The sequence below is a fragment of the Rhodnius prolixus genome, unplaced genomic scaffold, assembly GCF_049639745.1.
Source record: "Rhodnius prolixus isolate KJV_2025 unplaced genomic scaffold, Rpr scaffold_1, whole genome shotgun sequence".
Lineage (NCBI taxonomy): Eukaryota > Metazoa > Arthropoda > Insecta > Hemiptera > Reduviidae > Rhodnius > Rhodnius prolixus.
Window position 1 is genome coordinate 604,767 of NW_027411581.1, and position 24,607 is coordinate 629,373.

The 24,607-nt window shown below is 32.1% G+C and overlaps 2 protein-coding genes and 1 long non-coding RNA gene across 14 annotated transcripts; 1 reads left to right on the plus strand and 2 right to left on the minus strand.

The window, feature by feature from the left end:
- Positions 1-788: 788 nt before the first annotated feature.
- Positions 789-8,354, minus strand: MED18 (mediator complex subunit 18). 3 transcript variants are annotated; one of them, XM_074123874.1, is made up of 6 exons: positions 8,216-8,353; positions 7,425-8,095; positions 7,135-7,348; positions 6,946-7,050; positions 6,683-6,852; positions 789-5,843 (listed from the first exon to the last, which is right to left on the minus strand). In XM_074123874.1, the coding sequence occupies exons 2-6, from the start codon at positions 7,434-7,436 to the stop codon at positions 5,655-5,657; spliced, it is 690 nt and encodes a 229-aa protein (XP_073979975.1). In that variant the 5' UTR covers positions 7,437-8,095; positions 8,216-8,353; the 3' UTR covers positions 789-5,654. The 3 variants fall into 3 exon arrangements, with proteins under 3 accessions (XP_073979975.1, XP_073979971.1, XP_073979983.1); XM_074123870.1 differs by having other exon boundaries at positions 6,946-7,059; XM_074123882.1 differs by lacking the exon at positions 7,425-8,095 and having other exon boundaries at positions 6,946-7,059; positions 8,216-8,354.
- Positions 8,329-23,159, plus strand: Pcl (polycomb protein Pcl). 10 transcript variants are annotated; one of them, XM_074123816.1, is made up of 14 exons: positions 8,329-8,465; positions 8,626-8,771; positions 8,926-9,051; positions 9,126-9,323; positions 9,820-10,053; positions 10,428-10,615; positions 10,711-10,971; positions 11,761-11,934; positions 12,033-12,180; positions 12,269-12,409; positions 14,243-14,500; positions 15,389-15,629; positions 16,287-16,370; positions 22,746-23,159. In XM_074123816.1, exons 2-13 carry the CDS (start codon positions 8,751-8,753, stop codon positions 16,322-16,324), a joined length of 2,028 nt encoding a protein of 675 aa, XP_073979917.1. In that variant the 5' UTR covers positions 8,329-8,465; positions 8,626-8,750; the 3' UTR covers positions 16,325-16,370; positions 22,746-23,159. The 10 variants fall into 10 exon arrangements, 9 of the variants coding, with proteins under 9 accessions (XP_073979917.1, XP_073979914.1, XP_073979897.1 ...); XM_074123813.1 differs by lacking the exon at positions 22,746-23,159 and adding an exon at positions 19,743-21,606; XR_012457209.1 differs by having other exon boundaries at positions 15,389-16,370.
- Positions 23,063-24,444, minus strand: LOC141452078 (uncharacterized). The gene is made up of 2 exons (XR_012457213.1): positions 24,305-24,444; positions 23,063-23,252 (listed from the first exon to the last, which is right to left on the minus strand). It is a non-coding gene; the product is annotated as an uncharacterized lncRNA (long non-coding RNA).
- Between the last annotated feature and the right edge of the window lie 163 nt (positions 24,445-24,607).

The window sequence follows — 24,607 nt, forward strand, 5'->3', positions numbered from 1 at the left end:
TACAAATTGGTTGTGTTTCTGTAAGTTAGAACTCAAATACTGACAATTACAAATTGGTATTTGGTTCAAGTGAAACTATGAAACCTGAAGAGAAGCTTTCCAAGAAAATCTAGAGAAGTGCCAACGCACAGAATTTCTGTTTCGTCGGAAAACGGCTGTTCATGATCTTAATTGAAATCCGATCTGGACCAGTATGGGGGGGAGGGGGGATTCAGCTTCCCTCAAAATGCCAAAGTGCAAAATTTTAAGTTAAAAAAAACCCCTTCCTCAAAGGAAGAATAGGTAGTAAGGTATCTGAAGAAAATCGCTTGCTCGAAAGGGCGAATTTCCTTAAAGGTTTTTTTTTCCAGTAACTAATTAGCATCGAGTGACTGCTGATAATATGACTGCCTCTCGACATAAAACATTAAAGGTTTTCCTGAAAATCGCTGCTTATTTTTGCTGAATTGTTCTCAGAATCAATTATTTATGGACTTTTATTGCTTTATTGTCTAAATTTATGGATTTTTTTTACCCCTGGGAGTACTCGGGAACCATTAAACCATTTTTTTAATTTTTGTTTTTTTATGAATAGAGAACTTAATCGTTTGAGAAAAATTATTAATTTTGAAATGCGTTAAATTTCATCAAGGAAGAAAATGGAGTGAAGGTTACACACAACATTTTTTAGATTTTATCTCAGTTCTGTATCCCTTCATTTAAATATTTGATTTCCAGAAAATAAATTTTATTTATACATATATATAAGTTAGGTATTGGGTAACGCCAAGTATTTTTTTAAAAAAACATTTCCAAAGTTGACAAAAATATAATGAATTCACAAATGTGTCCATACACACAACGGTTAAATAATTACTTAAAAGTTAAATTACACTAACATCTTCACAGAATACATCTGGCCTGATTGCAGAGCTCCCGGGAACTGACTAGCACGGTGTAAAAGAAACGCACTTCAACTTGGAACTCTCGGAACTGTGTCATCCTGCTGGGCGACCCTTTTATATTAATACTGAGATGCTGCCTTCAGCAACACTATATAGCTCAGAGGTCAGCGGATTACGTGCCTATATCTAATATATGTATATATTTATAGTTTTTTCTTCTTTTCTGAGTAAGGAGGAAGGTGGAACGCAGCAAGTATTTAGAGCACAATCAATATTTACGGTTAAAACACATTTTAGAACGCGGAGTGCCAACTTTCGCATTCAGAACGACTGGCTCTTATAGTTCTTCTTTCTAAAGAGCTTTCTGACTCTGCGAACGCTTCGAATGTTCATAAAATATATTGAAAGAATACACAAATCTGCAAATCTAGATCTATAAGCCTACATTTCTCAAGGAATTTTATCTTAATCTACAGAAATAATAATTCACAAACCTAGACAACAGGGTCTATAAAACGTACACTTAAATTTCTTACTGTAGTAAGAATTGTAGTACTTCCTTTTACAAAAATTACCTAAAAAAATAAATCTCATTTTAATAGCAACTTACTCGTAATATTACTTAACATCAAGTACTTAACACTTTTACACTAATAAAACGTTTATGTACAGCATTAAGGGTACTTACCAAAAGCTGTCACTTTAACAATTACCTAATGTTCATAAATATACTCATATATAGGTATATACTATATATAAATCTAGTTTAATAAAAATTTCCTATTTCTAAAGCCGATAGATTTTCTTTTCAGGTGGAGCTCTAGTATGTACACCAAAGTTAACGTTCAACTGTAGAATTTTCCAAGATGGCTTACATCAATATTCACATAATGAGCTGCCATTAATAACAAATTAAAGAATAGTAATGATAATTGAAAGACCGATGATTTTTTTTTTTTTTTATCACTCGGAAGAAGAAGAATTGAGTTGATGTAGATTTTCTATTTTGATTTTTCACCAGATTGAGATCTCCTCAGAAAGTATTAGTATTTGTTTTTTTAATTGATACATTTGTGGACAGTACCAGTAAATAAACTTGGAAACTGTGTAAATTCAAATTTTAGATTTGTTTTAGGTCCAATAGATCAGGGTCACACTGGAAGATCACTTTACATGGTGACGATTTCCTTAAAACGAAGTGTACTCATGGACATTATCTTATATATTCTTAAAATTTTCCTTTTTTTAATGTATTTTCTGGAGAAAATCCAGACTTCCCTGGTGAGTGCATGTCTGTATTACCTCCATATAACGAATAACTTATAGAGAAAACTAAATGCATGATTTGCTGAGATTCCGCGTTTTAAGAGAATCCCCTTGAACAAAAGTACGAAGTTCTTAATTTTTGTTTTTTATTTCCGCGATTGTTGCCATTTTACGATTTCTACTATTTTACCACCTGCATTATGTTAGAGCGAATATAATATGTAGAAATTATATTTTGAGATAATACATGTTAAATTCATTCCAAACCGTGGAGATTAAAAGAACCAGCCGCCTCTTATTTTAAATAAAGAATCATCCAAAAAAGAGAGAAAGTAGTGTGTGTTCACAACAGATTCTGTGGAATGTATGTTGGATATAGCAAGCTGGCCTATCCTCTTTGCGGAAGATATTGTGCACAGTCTATTAAAAATGTAAATCAAACCTAGGTAAATCACACAATTGATTGTGATGGTTAGGTGGCTTCCTGGAGGCGCAGAACTAGAGGTCCTCTAGTTTAGGGAGGGAGGACCACGCCCCGCAGAGTCGTATGCAGCGCCAGGGGAAGATTGAGACGTTAGTTAAATGGAAGGCTTAAGCAAGGCCTACAATTCTTGTAGAATTGTATGGAAAGAATTTTATTCTTAAGGAGTGAATCAAAGGTATTTGCTCCTCATTATTTAGTAACAGAGGAAGCATATAATCATTAACATTTTTTACTCCTTAACAAAAACTTACAGTTTAAAAAGTTAAGTATAAGGGTTGATTAAACGCCAAAAGGTACACAAATCAGCAAGTACCCAACATTTCATTCAAGCTTAGTTGATATAATTTAAGTAATTTTGCTGCATTAACTTTTCCTTCACATTTTTTAGAATTTATTAGATGTCACAGACCCTTATGCTGGCCAGTTCGTTCATAATATTATTTGGTTATAATTATGATAAAATGTATATTATATCTTCGTTTTTAAATAGGTACTTTATTTTAACTCTATTCCAAATTATTCTTCTGATTTATCTTTAATATGCCCTTTATTCTGAAGTTGTCACATCTTATACATGCATGTTAAAGTAGAAAAAGACAAAGTTAGAGTCGGCTGCTGTTTAAATTTGAATCACGGAGGATTTAAAACAATATTTCAGACTTGAATTCGTCTTACCGAAATATTCGTGAGCACAAATAACACATAGTTAATAACAAGTAGATTATTCAACAACAATTATTCATTTCTCAATTGTAATTTAATTTTACTTACAGTAAAATACTGGAATAATTAGCTGTCCTAAAAGTATGCAATACTTATTTATTTTATATTACATAACATATATATAACATTGTGAGAAGAACAGCTACATTGAGAGTGTGATTGAAGAAAACTATATTATTTGCGATAAAGCCAGATAATTATTACCTATTATTATAAACGTTTGACTACTACATAAAATAACAATTACTTTAATCGAAGAATAAACTTAAACAGACGATTTTTATTAAAAATAAAATAATCGAAATCATTGATGTATGTTGGTGTAAGCATTTTTTTAAAAAAGTTTTTAAATTTTGTAGCCTCGTAATTTTTTTTATTTTTTATAACGTTTTCTTATTAACCTGTAATTAATAGTTTGATTATTATAGATTAATAGATATTACAGTCAATCTACAGTGCTACATGAACAAATTTTTTGTAGATGAAAATGGCCAGTATAAGGGTCTGTGACATCTAATAAATTCTAAAAAATGTGAAGGAAAAGTTAATGCAGCAAAATTACTTAAATTATATCAACTAAGCTTGAATGAAATGTTGGGTACTTGCTGATTTGTGTACCTTTTGGCGTTTAATCAACCCTTATACTTAACTTTTTAAACTGTAAGTTTTTGTTAAGGAGATTTTTGTACCTTTTGGATAGATTTTCATTTTTGTCTATTTTGCTAAGTTACATATCTGCTTTACTGTTTTTTTTAAATTTGGAATAAGCAATTCTATCATTATAACCTGATAAGGTGTTAAGTAGGAACCGTAACTACCACTGGAGAGATCTTTTTAAAGAATGATTATAGTTGCGGTCCCCATACCATCCTCAATAACAATTTTTTTGAGAAAGCCTTTTTATATAAAATAGGAAGGTATTTGTACGTAAAAAGCAAATTTAAACTGCGATTTCAGACCTTCCTTTTAAGAGGAGTAAGAAAAATAAACGGGCGATTACAGTACTTCTCCCTAAAAGGCAAAGATTTTGAATCGAACGACAATTCATTAATGTAGGTTCACCCATTGATAATTTTAACGATTTCAGTACTTCCTCTTAGTAGGTGTAAGAGCATGATGGCACTTCACAGCCATGTAGAGGAGCTTTAATCACTTCTTCGTGCTAAATTTTATCAAAATCGGACAAAGCGTTATAGAAATATTGGTAATAATAGTTTTAGAAATGGCCATACTTGGGTGGGGCAAACTCCCCTCCATATGAGGCGTAGCGACGAGACTTTTAAAGTGCAAATCTGTACAAAATTTCGTTTCGAATGACACTTCATTCATGAAAATCAGTTCACTTGTCGATAATTTGAAACGATTGCTATACTTTCCCTTAACTAGTGTAAGAGCAGATCGCCGCTTTAATGTTACGTAGGGGAGCCCTAACTCTATCATCCTACCAAATTTTATTAAAATCGGGCTAAGATTTACAGAGTAATTAGTAATAATAATTTTGAAGGGGGCCTTACATAAAGGGGGCTAACTCCTCTCTAGTTCGGTGTACAGCGTCGAGACCCCCAAAAGGCACATCTACATAAAATTCCGAATCGAATGTCACCTCATTCATGAAAATCGGTTCTCGCGTTTAGGCGCTACGTAGTTTATAAAAAAGGTAACAACAAGAAGAAGAAGAAGAAGAACAATTTCTGAAAATGCCGTTTTTTGCTCATTTTCGGTAACTTTTTTCTCGAAATCTATTAGGTCTGGGGGGTTGCAAAAAAATTACAGTTATAAAGGAGGGTTTGCCCTATATTTTAAAGAAAATTTGGGAATTTTATCTTTTATAGAAAAAGAGAAAAAAATTGTCAAAGTTGGGTGTTTTTTAACGTTACGCTTTTTCGTGCACTTTTCGACGATCAATCCTTATACAACTGTCCTACCGGACAGTTTTAATAACAAATAAAAGTCACTCGCGGGATTCATACTGTGGTCTCCAACTAAAAGTACATTACACTCCTAACCACTTAACCAATCACCTACAAATAACTCACATAACTGAGCAAAAACTGTTTTGGGTAAAGTGCGCTATACGACGTTTTTAAATTCAGCTTCTCTTTTACAGTTCATGTAGAACATTAAACATAAAATCATTGATGTTTTAGAGTTAAAATATTTCATATTACTAGTCTATCCATTAAATTTAAATAAATAAAACATTTGATTTTACATAAAAAAATAAGAAATTACTAAAAATATAAAATTTAATAAATAAAAGTTTATTAAAGCAGAAGAACTTCTTCGTTAAGCGGATGTTATGGACCCATAGACATAGGTAATCGTTTGTAGTCTACTTTTTCTAAGATAACTAGAGGCTTTAACTGTTCTGCAAAATTTCTCATATCTTCGGCAATTGCATCTTGGCCAGTTGGCGCGAGGACACTCAGTTCTACTAGATACGATTGCGATATTGGTTCTAAATCTGAAGATTTTTGTTGATTCATCTGAAATAAAGCAAAATCTTAAAAACAAAAAATGTTGTTTTTTGAGGGTGGTGGATATGCCACCGAGGTTAAGGCTATGTGGTGATGAAATGAACCCAATGTTAGATGTACATGATGTGAAGCACATTCTGTATTTATGTTCAGAAGGGTATGGTGTACAAATATATTACATATATAATGGTCATTGCAACTGGACAGAACAGTGCTTGAAGGGAGGAATGTAGTTCACGGATGACACCAACCTGTGGACTCTATACTTGGGAAGGAATCAGATTACTCTGATCACAGGCCTATTCTCGGGGCAAGATAGGTTCAGAAAGCATCTGAAAAAGGTGGGGGTTATTAGCTCGGAACCGTTGTGCAGACTGTGTCAGGAAGAGGAGGAAATGGCTTCTCACTTGTTGTTCGATTGCGTTGCAATCTAGAGGTTGCGCTATGAAGCCTTTGGCTCTTTGAGACCAAAAGAAATAATAGCGCAAATAGAACTAAACCTTCTTAGTAGGGGAGGTTTCGTCCACTACATCCTAAGCGGGAGGGCACAATAAGCCACTTTTGGCTACGGTGCCGTGGAGCATAGATGTAATCTTAATCTTGGTCGTTGCAACCAAATTGATAAAGTTCCTCGGCCGATATCCGAAAATAAAGAAAAAAAAAAACATTACAGAAATTTGCCTTTAGAGAAGGTACCATTGCCTTTCTATTGCCTTCTCACAAAAGTGACAAAACTTTTAGGTTCCATTTATTTGATTTATAAAATGAACCTTCTCATTAACAAATTAAGGTATATACGAGCAAATAAGTAACTTTCTTTAAAGTTAAAAAATAATTTTGGCACCAACCTTGAAAATTTTTGAAACCATAACCTTCATTCTGCCTTTTCGGAACATATAACCACGAGCAATATATTCGAAATCCATCCGACATCCCATTTCCTGTAAAAAATCTACCACTGTTGCACTTGTACCGATGTCTATACTGCTTCTTACTAGTGTAGGCCTTGATTTGTCACCTGGATTCCGTAGATATCCAAGAAAAACTTTTAAATAAACTTCAATTTATGCTTATACCACTTAAATATTTGTTAATAAACTTAGTTTAATACCTGTTCCTTCCGGCTGACCAATGTATCTCAGCTGCCAAGGCATGTCCGAATAATCAATTGCCCGACGAACTCGCAGTACAAGAGGTTGTGGACTAGTCCCTGACTCTAAATTCACTAAAATATAAAATACTGCAGCACGAAACTGTTCAAAAAACTAATATAACCAAAAAAACATTCTAACAAGCTTACTTATGCTAAAGCACATTTCATGATCATGAAATGTTTCGGGACCAGTGTCAACATTGTCACATAGTCCTCGAAGTCGTTGTAGTAAAACTTCTACAGCTGTATCAAGTACACTACCTTGTAGTAGATATTCTTGATTTGGAATAATATTACTGCTGAGAGCAGATGTTAAATTATCCATTGCTGTGCTGACTGATTGTGACATATTTCCCCAATCCTGGCCAATTATTAAAAATACAAATTAACTAGTTAGCAAGAAATGAAATGAATTTGAGAACAAGCACGCAACATACTTTGTTGTCCATTCTTTCTTCACCAAGCACTCGATATCCAACTACAGCTAAGTATTTTGCAAGAACGAACCTCAGCGGTACGATCTTCGAAGTACCGGTACTGAGGTTTTTTATAACCTTACTAAATGTCAACACAATTTAGAAATGCCATGGTGGTAACTTGACCAGTATATTTTAAGCGTAATACTTCTAAATTCTTTTAAATTATTGGCGGAATGCTGTAAAATGGATTAGAAAAGAATAAGCTATTCAAAAAAGAATTTTCCCAGTCTCGGAAACCTATTACACTAAATTATTCAAGTACTCGTATTTATGAAAATATGTAACCACAAAAAACTGTTATAAATGGATTGACCAATCCATAAAATGGTTAAACAATGATTTTTTTCTTCCATCAATAAAGAATTTTTGGTATTTGGATTATTAGGGAACTGCTAAAAGTTTACGTCGATAGCATTTTTTGGTAATCTATTCATGCTTAAAAATCCAACACCATGTAAACTTATCCTGTACATTGTGAAATGTGTGCATTATATTAAAAAAAATAAATATACGATAAAATCTGTGTGGATTTGCAATAGGCTTCTCTAAATTCTTTTTTTCAGTGCTACACTAATTAAATCTAGTAATTTATTTCATTAGTGCCAGTATTGCGGTATCCTATTCTATCCCTGTTAGGAAGGAAAACAATGATTTAGATTTGTTTTTGAATTGAATAAATAAAAGCCCCCGCCATTTGTAAATTAATTTACTCATGAGTTCATTTTAACTAGAAATAATCTGTCACTTACTTTTATTTAATTCAAGCGAGCTCACTGATACGTATTAAATACAACATAAATAGCTGAAATTCTGCAGTAGTGGTTTATTCGGTCGAAGGTTGGATATCAATTTGCCGCTAATTTCCAGAGTTACAGTGCAGTCACCTCTGTGGAGTGGGGCCTGCTGTAGTTTCAAACATGGCTGTCCAACTGTATAACCAAGCTTGACTCTAATATTGTTTTGAAATCCCATAATTATGTTTATCCAGCTACTAATAAGGTGCACTATAAATTGTTCGGTTTTGGGGTTATAGTTTTAAGAAAATTTAAAATAAATATTAAGTATGGGAGTTATTTTGTGTTGTCAAAGTTTCATGTACTGTGAAAGCTTTTAACTTTTTATTTTTTTTATTTTTCATATATTAAAAATTTGATTTTAGTTTTTGACCTCAGTCTACTTGTTCTGGCAACAGAAAAGTTTATTAATTGAGATGAATCTAGGTCCTAAATTCTTAGAGGCAGTCTCATTAAAAAGTGATAAACATTGTTGATCCTTAAATATTTCATGATGTCTGCTAAGAAACGGGTATGTATTTGCTAATGTATATAGATTACCTGTAATACTGATCTGGGTGTTGTCCGAGAAAATAAGCTAGCTCGTTAATATAAATGTGATCATTAATGTTCAATTACAGTCTAAAATTTTAGTTGAGATTTTTTAATTTTTTTTTTTTTTGCAGGATTCTAGTTCGGGAGAACATCCTCCTCCTGACAGTACCACCAGAGAAAAACTAAGTTTTTGTATTGGTGACGAAGTGCTCATGCAGAGAAGAGATGGCAACTTCTACTTTGGAGCCGTTATTAAGGTGGGGTGATACTCATACCGTATTATAGTTACTTCAGGAAAATTCGTATTTACTAAACAATACATTTGGTTTAGATTGACTTGTCTAGAGAACAGTGTTTAGTAAAATTTGGAGATAACACTGAAAGTTGGTCCACGTTCTCTCGTTTAGCAAAGCTGTCCACAGGTGTGGATGTTACTTGTGTTAAGTGTAAATCTTCAGAAACTAAAGCTGACAATGACATCGCCGTCTGTGATAAGTGTTCTCGAGGCTATCACCAATTGTGTCACCAGGTAATTTAACCATATTAGTTAATCTTTTAGTGATAAAATCTTTTTAGTACTGAATACGTAAAAGCAGTTCTATCAAACTTTTTTACTGATTTCAATATAGAAATTCTTTTTATATAAAAACTCATATTTTATTAAAGTTTACTCTTATGTAGCTTATAACTGTAGCATTGTTCTGGAAAACGTTTATTTACGAGAATTCGACACGCTGCCCTAGGATAAACAGAAATGCCCAATTACATTGAGATCATTTGCAATCTCCGGCTTCGCTACTCACGACCCATATGGCAATCTCCTTTCCTCTAAATGTGAGAAAAAAGGCTTTATAGAACGACTCATAATCATCAGGATTCCCGTCAGACTGATAAGTTCTGATGTTTTCGCAGCATTTTCTGAACTATCGCAATTAATGAAGTTAATTCTTTGGAAGTTGAACAGTAGGCTATAAATGTTAATGAAAAAAAAAAATCTATTGTTCTATAAATTTGTCATTGTGCAGCCCCATATAAAGAATGAGGACTTCGGAGGAGAGCTTAAGTGGGAGTGCAGTCGTTGCCAGGACCTACCGGACAGGAGACAGCTTCCGCTTAGAAAGTCTTCGGCGCCGCCACTGCCTCAGGTGCTGATCCAACCTGCAGTGCCTCCGCCCCCACCGCTTCGCCCTACATCACCCACTAATCGACTTCCGCCCAATGTGGCCACGGAAGCAAATAAAAAAAAATTACCGTACAACGTAAGTATCCATTACCTTACGCATATATACATATATAAAAGTAATATTATTTATAATCTGCAAAATAATGTAGCGTAAGATGGGTTAAACTGTCGTTAGAAATGGCCAGTGTCATGTACTGATTAATTATTATTATTATTTTTTTTTTTTTTATGATTTAAGGCGCGTCAACATCCAAGGTTATTAGCGCCCGGAGCTTTTTTCAGTTCACTGCCGGCCTCCGGACAGTGTTCTCTTGTTACAGACAACACTGTCCATCACCGGACATTTTATCGAACTTTTTGAGTTGGAACAACAAATGAGTTATTTTGTTAAAAAAAAAATGTAATTTTTTGTTTAATTAGATTTCGAGATGACGCGATAATTTTGTTCAGCTTTATAACTTTCAGTTAGCTGATTTAACTTGGGATATGCAACATAGAGTTAATTCTGAGGGCAAGTACTGCTATTGTGGAAATAATGGAAAATGGTTCCTTCAAATGTTGCAATGTGGTCGTTGCCGGCAGTGGTTTCATGGCAGGTGTATCGCTTCACTTCGCTATCCTCTTCTTTTTGGTGACAGGTGACTTTTAATTGAAAACCTAAAAAATAATATTGCCTAATTATAAATTATCAGTAGGTAACAATAATAATAATTTTTTTCTCCATTAATTTCAGGTTTTATGTATTTATCTGTACATTATGCAACGCTGGGTCGGAGTTCTTGAGAAGATTGGAAGTAAAATGGGTCGATCTGATACATCTGGCCGCTTTTAATTTGACTCTAAAGATGGCTAAAAAATACCAAGATGTAGAAGATTTTATTAAATTTATTAATACAAATTGGAAAAATTTGCAGCTTCCACCAAAGATTTTAGAAACACAATTGGTTGATAGAAGAGAACTTATTATTTCTAATCTTACAAGTAACAGAAATAGGTAATTTGCAGTTTATGCTATTTTATAACTTTGTGGACGTTGCACTTAGTTACTTGGATATCCAGGATATGTTCAATTACAGAGATTTCATTTTTTATTTTATTTGGTGTTAATTTCAAACATTAATTGGAAATTTGAGGTGGACAGCACGATTTGGTGAACACAGGACAGGTTCTGTTGGATACGATTTCTTAACATTAGAATTTCCCAGAATTCAATATTATTCATTCCAGCAACATTCTTCGTCATTTTGGAATGTTCTTTCAAAAATTGATGCTGCAACTGAACATGATGAATCTCTTATAACTTGCGCGAAGAATAGTTTTCTAACGATAGTATGAATTTGTTGCTTATGTTTCCTAAAGATTAGAAGCTTAAACAAATTTGATGTACCTGTACAAAAAAGTAAACAAATATAACAGGTTTCTATAGAGCTTATTTTTTCCAATTTGATTTTTCAAACAAAGTTGATTATTATTTTAATCAAGTAATACTTTAGAGATCTTCATGTGGCCCATTTGCTTCCAAATGAGAATCTTTTTCAATATTTCATGTTCCTGAAAATGATTTAAAAAAAATAATAAAAAACAATGTCTGTCTTTAATGCCTATATAGAAGGAAATGAAAGATGATTATTGAAAGTTTTTAGAGTTAACTGAAAAAAATGTAGTTTTACTTCTGGTTGACGGATTTTCGCCGAAATATAGCGAAGCAGATTCTTCTGCTTTCGTTCTGTTTGTCGAGAATTTAACAGTAAAAGAATGCCCTTCCAAAAGTTAATTGTTTCAGGTTTAAGTGTAGTCGTGAAGTGAAGAAGCGTACAACAATGTGGGGTTTGAAAGTTCGAGTTCCTCCTCCAACGCCTGCGTTTAGTTTGCCGCCAAATAGACCTCTTTCTGACCAAGTACTGTCCGACGCTTGGAACAATAATGCAAGACTGCAGTTCCTACCTGTTCCTCCAGAGTAAGTTTCCAAATTAACTTTCTTAACTATTTTTTTATTATATTCATTATAAATGAGCATTAAATTATTAATGTAGTTTTGTTTTTTCTTGATTTTAGCCATTTACTCCCGATTAAAGATTATAATTTTTTCCCAGACTGGGAAACTATTAATATAAACGAAAGACTGCCCGGATTAGAACTATTACGTATAGAAACTCGACCATTTTTAATTTTACCTAAAGGTCTATCTTCTGCTGGACAGAATGTGAGTAAAAATTATAATTTTTTATTTTAAAAAATGATTTCTATACAAATAGTGAAAATATATAAAATATTACTATTCTGATTTTTAGGCCTGTATAAAAAGTTCTACTCCTTTTTACCCAGAATCAAGATCGCAAATCGAAAGGCGTATTAAAGCACAAGAGACTGATAGGTTACAAAATTTCAGAAACAAAAAGAATAGAAAAGTCCGTCGTGACAGCCTCGACAAGGTTTCGTTTCCTCTTCCTTGCATAAAATTATAAAATTTTTCTGAACAAAAGTAAAATGACTCGAACCGTATGTTAACTTTACAGAATGGGTTTGCTCGTTTTTGCCTTCTTTCTCTGTCTCTCTTCTCTCTCTCTCCCTCTCTCTCTTCCTGTACAATAAAAATTTCTTAGAAACAGAATAGTAGTACACAGTTAGGCGTACAGATAGTAGCACAAGGTCATTCACAAGTACAGATCAGATACAAATGGATGTAGTAACATTTTGATATTTGAATGGATCTCGCAAGTTTTAAAGATTTTATTTATTACGTGTAACAATAACTTTATAAGACCTTTAGTTCTTTTTGAAGAAACGAACAGAATATAGCCGAGAGAGAATGGGTCGAATGCACACATTCACTGCGACGCATATGGATCTATTGTTGGTTATCTGGCGTTAACCAACAGTTCAGAGTAGATTCTGAAGCCCTATAAACTGTTATCTAAGCCGCCAGACAACTCAACCTCGCTCAGCCACGCCCTCGAATAGCCCAAGTCTAATTTCAATCTGCAGTGAACACCATCAACCAGAGTAAGCAGGTTCATGTGTTTGGGTTCTCACAAAAATTTGCCTTAAGAGTCCAATCAGCAGATCCAGCATAATTCAAAATACCTTGGCATTAATTAAGCAAGCCTATGGCCAGTTTTGGCCAGGGTCTATCAATGAACGAAATGCGTGTGCTATTGAACAGCAAGAACGTTGGTGCAATCTGCGAGCTGGCACATTTATATGAATAGCAACCAGAGTAGTCGATTTCTCATTCAGAATTTCTTTTAAAGTTTCAGTCCGTCATCAATCTTCTGGTTTCCAGGATATTAATTTTTTTTTTAATTCCGAAAAATTTCTGATTTTTATAAAAATAATAATTGAAAGATTGGATACTTCAAATCGGCTAACATACTTTTTCAGTAAGGCTTCCCAATTTCAGAAGCATACTTCCATAATGCTTCGTATCAAAAATCACCTTCACCGGTTTATCAATTAGATCACAAGTACGTCCTTGATCAAATTTTGATCACATACGGTTACCCAATCAATTCAACCGTCGTAAATTGAGTGGTTAATTTTTCCCTTTACTATAAGAAATTTAAATGGAATTTGTTAAACATTTTTCACGTAAATAAGTAATTTTTTAATTATAAGAATAATAATTTATATTTATTTTATTTCTCAGTTCTTGGATTCAGTACTTGTGAATGACACTAGTTCTTATTAAGTAAATTGAAACAGACAAACTCTGTAGAAATCATTACGCAGAGCCACTAGTTACAATAGCTTAGAGAAGTACTAGTTCTCCTTGTATGCTGATCTTTTAACATTCTCGTTACATCAATTACTTTATAAAGCTAAAATTATTAGATTTAATTTTTTTAAATGAATTTTGAAGCGTGTATTGTATCATTCTATACATTTGTAATAAAACCATCAGCCATAAAGATTTATTCTTCTGATTTGAATCATGATTTATCTTCAATGATTCAATCTTCTCCTTGCTCTACTGGTATGAGAAGAAATTGCTGTTTTCGATTTTGAGTTTTCTCTGATAATATTTGTTTTGAGGTCCTCTGAGTCAGAAAAGTGGTTTTTCAAACTCAAATTTTAATTGTGTGGGTAGTAATTATTAGTTGCAATATATATGTTTTTAAAAATTTTATGGCTGATAAAAATAAAAAAGTGTAATTTGTTCATGGATTCATGTGTTACATATTTATCATTGAAATCCTCATTTAAACCAAGTACGTACCAAATTTTATATTTATCGATTAGAATATGGAATCAATTTTATGTTACAGAACAAAGATAGACAAGAGCTTCCGCCGACTCCTCCTTCTTCAGAGAGTAATCCTGAAGTATTGGCCCAGCCAGACACCAGTGGTGATGAATCATCCTCCAGAGGCACTTTGGATTCTATTATCCCACCTCCAGCCGACTTCGACGGTAGAAATAATCCATTTCTTTCCACGTCGCTTCCATTAACTTTAGCGCCGGTTGTTAGACCGACCAAGCGGAGGCTTAGTGAAAAGGACATTAGGATTACCAGCAGTGGAGAGGTAACCTTCAAGCTATTTGCTTGAAATATAAATTACAAAATATGTTTGAGAACATTTCATCCACACACACAATTTGATTGATTATTAGTTGGCTTTTGGAAGTGCAACACAGTAGTATGTTAATTTCAACTAAACATTTCTTTGGACTTGAATTTTTTTAATTTTATATGTAAGTAGAAGTACAAAAAAACTCGCAGCAGTCGTACCCAATCTTTCGACGTCGGAATTACTTCTTTAGAGATTCCTGGAATATTACTCTGTGTGTGTCAGTCTGCATGACACAATATCTCACAAATAGAAAGGTCGAAGAAATATACAAATTTATTCTTCATCTCCCTTTACCATCGTCGCAAGCGGTGCTGAGATTTTGGCCGAAACATTTGACAGTGGGCAAATCTTCCAGCACCATTATCTGCTAAATTCTAAGATTTTTATTTGTCATTCATACAGACGAATTCTCAAAATTGGAGCAAAATTTAAAACGATAATTCGTTGGGTGAATTTGGTGAATGTAGAATAGAAGGTTCTGATGGTTTCATCCATTTCTAAGCTGGAAATGCTTAAATGGAACACATGAAATTTAACTAAATTTCGTAAAGATTTACTAAGTAAGCGTGACGCAATATATTCTGAGGTTCCATTTAAAAATTGAATGGTAATGTTTGTCATCTGAATCATAACGGCCGCCATTAAACCTCAATTCGAACAAAATTTATCGTTTCCTTAATCAGTTGGTAGCATATTCACTATAGATACTATTCACATTTAACATTCACACATTTAGATTTACATTCATTCACATTCACAATCAATCAATCAATAATTCTGTTATTAAAGTGATTCCGGTGCAAATGCTTTAGTTTATGTGATTTATTTTTATATTTTCAGATAAAGAGGCGAAGGGTGCGCCGTTCAAAATTGGATAGCAATTTAAGCGCAGGACGTAAAGCTTTAAACGCTAGACGTTTAAAATCTGGACCAAGTACGCCGTCAACGTCGCCAATAAAAAGTCAACCAAATTTCAATATGGACGATCTCAAGTCCACGGTGAATCACTATTTTGGCGCGCTTAATCGTATTGCTTCCGGTGAGAAATTTACTGTGAAAGCAAAACGAATAACACCAGATGGTAAGATTCAATATTTAATTAACTGGGGATGTTCGCCAACGTAATAGTAGCCTTAATTTTAGCCATTATTATACTTTGTATTAAAGAGTACCCTCATATATATTATATATATATATATATATATACGATATATATGTACATGAATAATTAAATGCAAATAACGTTAGAAGAAGTTACCCCAGACGTTTATTGCTTCTCTCCAAGAATTTTAAAAACGACTGAATCCTCTTTACTCATATATTCCTCTGTTCGACTGATTAGTTGTGTAACATCCTTAAAAAGTATTTCGTAATAAGAGGGAGTGATATGAGGAAACAGCCATATCTCTTCGCCTATTTATTTGTTTCGTGGATCTGAAAAAGTGTACATTGAATCTTTGTATATCGAAATTCGAAATGATATTTTTTATTGAAGCCTTCCTAATCAAATTGCATAATTTATTTTGGAGATATTTTATCATTGCAACATTTAATGTTGTTAATGTTATTCCTATAGGATGCATAACTTTTGCAAATAAATTTTTAATAATTAATGTTAAATTAATGGTGGAAATTCGAATAACTTCTTTGTTTTTCAATTCTTTGAGAAAGCTTGTTTCCAGATCAGTTTCACAGATTGCAGTTTTAAAATAAATTTTCCAATAATTTTATTTTTTAGACCAAAGAATGCTTCCTAGAAGGGTGCTTTCGGTTTGATTTGTTCATTCTTCTAAATTATTATTGCGTCTGAAGCACATCCAAGGTAACTTTAAAAATTATAAAAACTTGAGCTAGTGTGAGTTGATACAATTTTCTTGTTTTTGAGGAGAATTTAGATGATACCGAAAGTTTCATATTGAATTGATAACTGAATAAGAAGTAAATCCTGCACTCCTCATCAGAAACATAGTTGTCCACTACTTTTCTCTTTCTTTGGAGTTTATAGTTCTCTTCGTAATTCTGTTATGCGATGGTAGAGTGCACCTGTCATTGTTGGAATATCCACTGTAAGCATTTATGTTACTGTTTCTATTCTTAGTTTAGAGTGGAAGTTACAAGTGCGTCCGGAAATGTAACCTTCAAATGAATTTATTGTTGAAGACGAAACTTACAAAATAAATTTATTACCATACCTTCCATGTAATCACTGTGTTTAGTCTGAACATTTGTAAATATTTTCTTTAAAATCATTTTTCGTCCGTAAATTGAAAATTGATTTTTAAATTTTGAAAGCCTAGATTTCTTTCCAGTGACGTATATTTTCGATTTAGTTCTAAAGAGATGTTGCACGATGATCCATTGCTATTTCACGTACAGATTACTGTCTTTTTAAGAGCGGGATAAATACCTTCCTTCCCCCAGATTTGAAACTTACTGATTCTATTGGAATAGGCCATTTTTTATATATAAAAAAATGTGGCTTTAATAGAGCTTTTAAATGATGTGAAGACATTTCTGAAATTTAGGAGTTTTTGAGGAACTGCATTTGGTACTCTCTTCCACTTTTCTTTTAGCATTTACACTCTCTCGCCCTTAGATAAGTATGACAGTTGTTCATATTAACTGAAAATCCTTACGGGTGATAGCTCTTACTCATTGTATTACTTCATAGTATTCTTTTTTTTTCGTTATATCCAGCTTTACAACTAGCCAGAATTGTTGTGTGATTATAACAAAATTAAATCACACTAAATGTATTTCAATAATAAATTCTGCACTAAAAAAGTCAAAAATATTCTCACTACAAATGGTGCGTATCGTATCATCCATCTCTTTGTTGTGACGGGAAATAATTATAATAATATCGCCGATGCATTGCTATTTATCACATTTTAGCAACGCTTGCTGTGTCCATGATACATAATCGTTGGTACGGTTCACCTATTTTCAACAAGTGGATAGATAAATGAGACTCTAAAACCTGACAGAGTAAGAAATTCAAAACTTTGATACAAGTTCTCCTCTCAATTTAATGTTAGCATTTAAAGCTGCAGCTCAAAATTAAGGCTTTTCAATCACCATCAGCAGGCAGTACAATTTTTTCTTGGCCGACCCTTTATGACTTCATGACCATTTATTGTGAGGTAGCTGTGTCTGTGGCTATGAGTTATTACGTAGAATATTCTGCAAGAATTTGTTGAACTATAGCATTTCTCACTATTTCATGGGTGTGTAAAAAAACTGTTCGAGCAGTCTTTTTCGTAAATAAAAGTTCCTATCATTCGACAAGTATTTTCACTGTAATTTCATAAAACTTGTTTTATTATTATTTTATATTTAGAGAAAATAAGACTGTTGCTGTGTATTATCATCTCTAGTATGACAGCTCTAATTATTTAAATCACGTTTAGAAATACAGCCTCCCTGAAGCTCTGCTTGTCAGTATATCCATCGGTCTCATTGCCTTCCATATCTTATCTGCGCTTTAATCCACTGAAATTTCAAATCTTATCATGTTTCTCTTCTGATTGTAAATTTTTAGCTGCATAAAATTAAATTATTTTTAATATTCAGATACCTTAGTTTCGTTGGGGTAGTGTATTGTTGATCTGCTTCATGGTAGTAGCAGACACTGAAAGCTTTGACAGGATTTAGAATTTAGAAAAAATGTTAACAACTCTTACTTGATAATAATTTTGGTGAGTGTAACCATGCACAGTTCTCTACCTGCTAAAAAATATTACACCTCCACATTTCCCGTTACTTATATTTCTTGTAATACACCTCTAGTGAGCATTTTGCGTAAAAATGAAAGGAGCAGTCTTGGATGCTATTTCCTGTTTCAATACATTTACCTCCAGCCTGACGAAGCCGATTTATTTTTATGTTCTGAACTTCAATTTCTTTTATTGAATGCAGTATCTGATGGGATCTTATCGCTACATTCTTCACTGATTTCTCAATTAACCTTGTAAAACATTTCATCTCTATTGTTTAGAATTCATTGATATGTTTTGTTACCCTTATTTTTTAAGACTAAGCATGGCTGGACTATAAAAGTCCGAGAAGAAAAATGCCCTCTTTTTCATACTCTATTGTTTGATATACAATAAAACGAAAGAACTTGGCATTTTTTATTTCTGCTCACCCATTCCGAAGTCCAAGACGTTTTTTAAATTGCACTTTCATATACACTCTTACCTGTGGTAAGGTTTTATTGAAATTGGTGTTTTTTCTTGCGTTTATATTTCATTTAATCGATGATTCATTTTTGCTGAGGTTCTTTTTTGAATGTTAGTAGTATTTCTTTTTCATTAAATGTCATTGATTTTATCCATTTGAAGTAAGTTTATAACTAGACTTACAATTTTCTTACATTCATCCACCTTCAGAGATTGGTCAAACAAGTTCTTTTATAAAATTGATCGTTTGTATATATGTGTAAAAACGTTGGATGTAACTCATAAAACAAAATAGTTATTAATTTACTCGTATTTCTGTTATACTTAAAAAATAATTGTCCGACTGTCGTTAGTGTGGTTTATGAAAATAAGTTGACATGCGGAAATCAAATCACTTCGAAATTGATGAACCATCTTTAAAGGTGTATACCCTCGAATTTTTTTTTTTTTTTTTTTTTTTTTAAGGCACAAACATGCTCGGGAATTTTTTTTGTTCTATGCTGCTGCTTTTTAAATTTTTTTTAAAAAGATTTTGTTTAATCATTAATAAACATAATGTTTTACTGGCATTGCGTTCTGTAAGGACTTAGGCTTTCACATGTTTCTACAAACAAAAAAGGGTTGCAATGTGCACTGGTCTAAAAAGAAGTGGTAAATTGTAGCAAGTTATAGACTGATAGGTGTATAATTTCTACACAATTATTATTATTTATTGTGTATTTAAGAGGTTACATTTAGTCTGTAACTATTATGTATATCTATATTTAGCCTTAGTTTTCTTTGTTATGGGCATTGCTTCTTACACACTTCCTTGTTATATTAAAAATTTGTTTTCTGTCTTATTGATTGTAGTAATTATTTAGAAGCGAAAAAAACATGGTTACTCAAAAAAATTCATTTTTGTTCATTAAAAATTAAACATGCGCTTATGTATGTTCTTTATATTTAGTCTAGATATTTTTTTATTTATTTATGTACGAGTATCTGTCACTGTAACAATTATAATTTTTTAGGTCAAATGTTATGTTTCATGTAAGGATTGTTTATTACTAAAAATCGATAAAAACTACCATCGGAATATAAAACGTCCCATTCTTGTATCTAGTACTGAACGCTTTAATACTGAACATTTTTATTTTTATTTATTTTTTTTTATTATATATTTTGTATAAACCTGCTTTGTGAGGAGTAAACATTGAAGTTGGTGTATTTTATTTGAATTGTAAAATATTATTTACATAAGTTATGCGCGAAAGGTACTGTACGCAAGGTTTGAGGCAAGAAATGAATAAATATTTATTGATATAAGAATGAAAAAAAACGAGGCACTGTCTCATAGCTGAAGCCATTTAATTTTTAAAATATCTTTTATTTATCCTTCCTAATTTTTTTATATTTGTTTGTTAATGAAATGGTCTTATAAGGTAGTTGGAGGTGACTGTACCAATTATTGTATAAATTAGTATAAAAAGTATATTATATCTCAAAAATAATTAATCGAAATTTGGCGATGTTCTACACTTAAAAAAATAAACATTGCACTTAAAAATTATTTTCGTTATTATTTTGAAAAATTTTGATGGAATTAAGGTGTTATTTATTAAATCAGTAGGGCAAGCTATGTAAGGGTTGATGCAAAAAGCAGTTCCGATCTAATTGATTTTGAATTAGATTTTTATTGGACGCACTTTCATTAGTTTGTTAAAAATTAAGTTGGTAATAAGATATGGATTTTATCCGTCATAGTGCATTTTTATTACTGGTTTTTAAATTTTTAGCAATCATCAGAGGTTTAATTTATCTGTTTCGTGAGAGATTTTGATTCCCACTTATAAAGCTCTGTCAGGACTTAGCTCTGTAGAACACAGTTATACACTTGCTGAACCTCGGAAAATATGGCCAGCAACAGAAATTTAGGTAGTATGAGTAATCGTCCAACTGACAAATCAATCTCTGAATAATTCATGAAAATCCGAAATGATCTGATATAAGTAAAAAATTGTGTTACGACGGAGAAAAATTCAACGATACAATCCATGACTTATTCGTTAAACTATCTTAATTTATCCTCACCCACATGTTCATCTCAACAGTTTAGATTGAATTGTGATTGACTGGATAAGCAGTCAAATAAGGTTCAAATCAATTACCAAATGGATTCATTCACTTATAATTAGTTTCATTCATTTACTGTTCTAACTGCATGTACTTCTAAACTCATTCAATTGGAGGAAATTACTTTGAAGCTTCTTGCTAGTAGTCAGTAACTGGTTTGAAACTTTTTAGCATTGTGCAAACGATCTGTACAGTCTAAGATCATTCCAAACTCGTTGCATCAACCTGCTTAAATCTTTCTAAAAAAGTAGATATTAGTTTTCAGTTCACATTTAAATTGATTCAATTAAGATAGTTTATCACTTCTTCCAGAAAACCAGTTTAATTTCTTCTTTTTTATTTTTTTTTATAAACTCATTATTTGTTTGATGTTTTTTATGTTGGTTGCAGGTCTAAGAAGATGGTTTTGTAAAATTTTGTTTTATCTTACGAATTATTTATGGGTCATTTTTTAAAGCTCTGTTCTGATATGGTTAAGGAGTATGTGAGGATGCTTTCTGATTATTTGTGTTTGTTGTCCGTTTGTAGTTGAACTTTAGTTTCGGTCCTTGTGAAATATTTAATTTCAAAATCTGACCAAACTATAATCAGATGGATAGTTCGATAATCCAGAGGCTTTTTTATGAGTTATCGTTGACAGCCTATTCCTTTTTATGCTCAATGAGCTGCAGTATGATTGAAATGCATTTTGATTACTAGAATTATGGGAAATTCTGATTCTGGTAGTCACAGATGGGAATGGTCGGAGCCTTGTGAGTTATTCTCAGAATATTTCAATATGGAAATATCCATATTGAAATATTCTGAGTTTTTAAAAAAGTGTTCTCTCAAATCTGTATTTGCGTTTGTTTATTTTTAATCAAAGGAAAGGATTATTCATAACACCTGAGAATTAGAAAATGGCCCCTACGTTTTTCTCTTACAAATATTACTATATCAGAGTCAATAACTTTTCTTTGAATAATTTTGCCATTCTTAAAAAAAAAAAAATCCTTAGAACTGATTTAGGCTTCGTCAAAATGTCATTTCGGTTTAATGTGCAGTTTTACGTTCTGAATATTCTTATTTAGAATTAAATATGTTTCAAAGTTCGGAGTTAATAAAAATGTACAAAACTTAGAACGTGGAGAATTGTAGTTAGAGCAAGCCGGGTAAGTGTTCACTTCAAGTATTTGATTTGTTGTTTTTGGAGTGCTTCGTCTTCTAGCACATATATAGATTAGATGTTCTTAAGAATATTATATCTCTTCAAAAGGTGTAAAAAGTACAGATTGTAATTATTACAATACGTCACACAAAGCTTCCGTGATTTTTGCTTTCTCCCTATGTTTAAATGCCGAATTTGTGAAGTATGGTGGAATTGGTAAGAAGGTATGTTACAAGACTGGTAACAAACTAAGTAAACATTCCTGTCAACATGTATATTAAATTCTCTGTTCGATTTATGAATATTCATAAGCAATTTGATTATCCATGTTAATTAAGTGAAATAGTGGAAAGCGTGTCTTTTTATGACTTAACTCTTTATTATCTTTAGTACCTTAAACATAATTAAGTACCTCTATAAACAACAAAAAGTTGAATGGTACAGATTGACGTTATTATTGTTTATGTATTATATCTATATATTTTTTTTAATTGATAATTTGGAAGGGAATTAAATTTGGAATTATAGTAATGCATGTTACTATAATAAGACTAGTTTTAACTTACATATTGTTCTATTCTAATAGCAGTTAGATAGTCTGTACACGTAAGATTTTTAAAGCACATACCTTTCCAACCAAGAAACTCTCCTCAAACAAGATATATGAACAAAAATAAATAATAAAAGTCTACATAAATTATTTTTTTAAAGCAGAGTAATCATTTGATCAATATATTGTGATATCGATTTGTAGATATTGATCTGATTAGATACAAACTACAGAAAAATAAGCAAAAGGAGGAAACAAGGAAGATAATTCGCATTAACTGTATTGTTTTGTAGTAAATAATATATATATATATATATACATAAGATTTTCTTTTTGTAAATACATAGATTTAATGTGTAAATATTTAACTTAGAGTGTAAGTGAGGTGAAATGCGTTTTTTCTGTTAATAATCGATGTCTAAATGGGTGTCATGGTGACATCATTTTGTAATCCACGGTTTGTTTGGTTTCGTGGTACTATTTGTTTTATTAATTTTCATACATTATTTATTTTTCCACAATTTGTAATTAAAGTAATTGGTTATATTTGGGATATTGGTATATTAGGAACAATATTAAATATTTCTCCGGTTTAGTATGTTTATTTTCTGTTGTGTAGCGCAGCTTTTGATTTGCATCTATCTTCTGAAATTGAATCAAAAAGATGGTGTAGAGAAATTTGACTTCCAGTAATCACGTCTGAGACCAAACCTGAAATTAAACCCAACAGGTTTGTATTAGAATAATTTCAAAACTTCTTTAAAGTCTCACTTGATTCTGATATGAAATTAAATTTCTCACATCTACCTGATGATTTAGTCTTTTGAGATTGACGATAATTTAAAACCTGTCAGAATTAGAAAACAAGTAGCATACTATGGTCAGCCACATGGAACATTGACATTTTCCAGCATTGCACATTCAATGTGCAATCCGTTTAACGTGAAATAAACTTGGTTTTTAAGTAGACTTTTTTTAAAGTAATAAATCTTAATAGTACTGCAGAACAGCCCTTAAAACTTAAAACTCTTAAAACAAGATGTAATATTACCTGCTGGCTGGCTTCGTATACTTGGTTTAAAGTTATAAACTTGTTCTCTTAAATTAAAGTGCAAGGGGTAATGTTTACGAGAAAATTGTATAAAACTATGTCGAGCCCCACGAGCAAGTAGAGTGCATCAAAAGACTACGTTTTTGGGCGGTTTTTCTTATTGAGTATTAAAAAGCTACGCAAGTTTCTTTAAAGTATAATCCTTCTCGAGGTTTGTAATTTAAGTACTGCCAAAGAATGAAGGTTATTTAGTAGAGGCGATTGATGAAAGTCAAAAGGAGCGAGATCTGGGTTGCAAGCAGGGTGAGCAAGAAGAGCTAACTCCCGCTCATTAATTTCAGAGGCCTGTGTGGAGATGTGTATGGTCTAGTAGTACTCGTTTATGAAATTTACTCTCCTCTGGTCTCAGGGTGCCAAAGATCTGAGAAAGACCGTTTCATTTCTCTCCTACTAAATCTGCAACACGGCTCCACTGACCAAGTTTTGATTTTGTAATCAATAAGATAGGTCACTAGTCTGTCTCTTTTAAAAAGTGATTAAAGTAAGTAAAATTAAACTTTTACAAACATATGTGTCATTCTTCTAATACGTCGAGAGTAGATTCAGTCATTTTACACACTATTTGTTGCTCTTGAAAAAAAGAAATAGGTTGTACTATGTAAGTGATACATTCTGAACGCTTGAAAAATAAAAAGTCAGCAGTATTCCTTACCAATATACCAAAAATAACCTAATTTCAATTGTGATTATATTGTAACTATTATACCACTTTTTCAGTTCATATTTTTAACTTTTTACTTTAAATCACTTAAAGTAATTACGTTTACCGTAATTTCTATTTATTACTTTTTTGTTGTGCACCAGTAACTCACAAAACAATGAAAAAACTAATGCCATATAAACGATTCTTTGTCTACCTTTGTAAAATATAAAAAAGTTTTATGAGTTCTTTAAATTTAGAGTGAATCACTGCCAATCTCCACTGCCATGTTATATCATGTCCAAACTTGCTGAC

What these genes read in the sequence shown, in the direction of transcription:
- Pcl (XM_074123796.1), top strand. Translation starts at nt 8,751, where the DNA reads ATGATGTCTGCTAAGAAACGG. An exon ending in AAAAAAAATTACCGTACAAC is followed by an intron (nt 10,054 to 10,427) that starts GTAAGTATCCAT and finishes AATTTTGTTCAG; the next exon opens with CTTTATAACTTTCAGTTAGC. An exon ending in TTCCTACCTGTTCCTCCAGA is followed by an intron (nt 11,935 to 12,032) that starts GTAAGTTTCCAA and finishes TCTTGATTTTAG; the next exon opens with CCATTTACTCCCGATTAAAG.
- MED18 (XM_074123870.1), bottom strand. An exon ending in TGAAATGTGCTTTAGCATAA is followed by an intron (nt 7,060 to 7,134) that starts GTAAGCTTGTTA and finishes TTTATATTTTAG; the next exon opens with TGAATTTAGAGTCAGGGACT. An exon ending in TGGTTTCAAAAATTTTCAAG is followed by an intron (nt 5,844 to 6,682) that starts GTTGGTGCCAAA and finishes GCTTTATTTCAG; the next exon opens with ATGAATCAACAAAAATCTTC.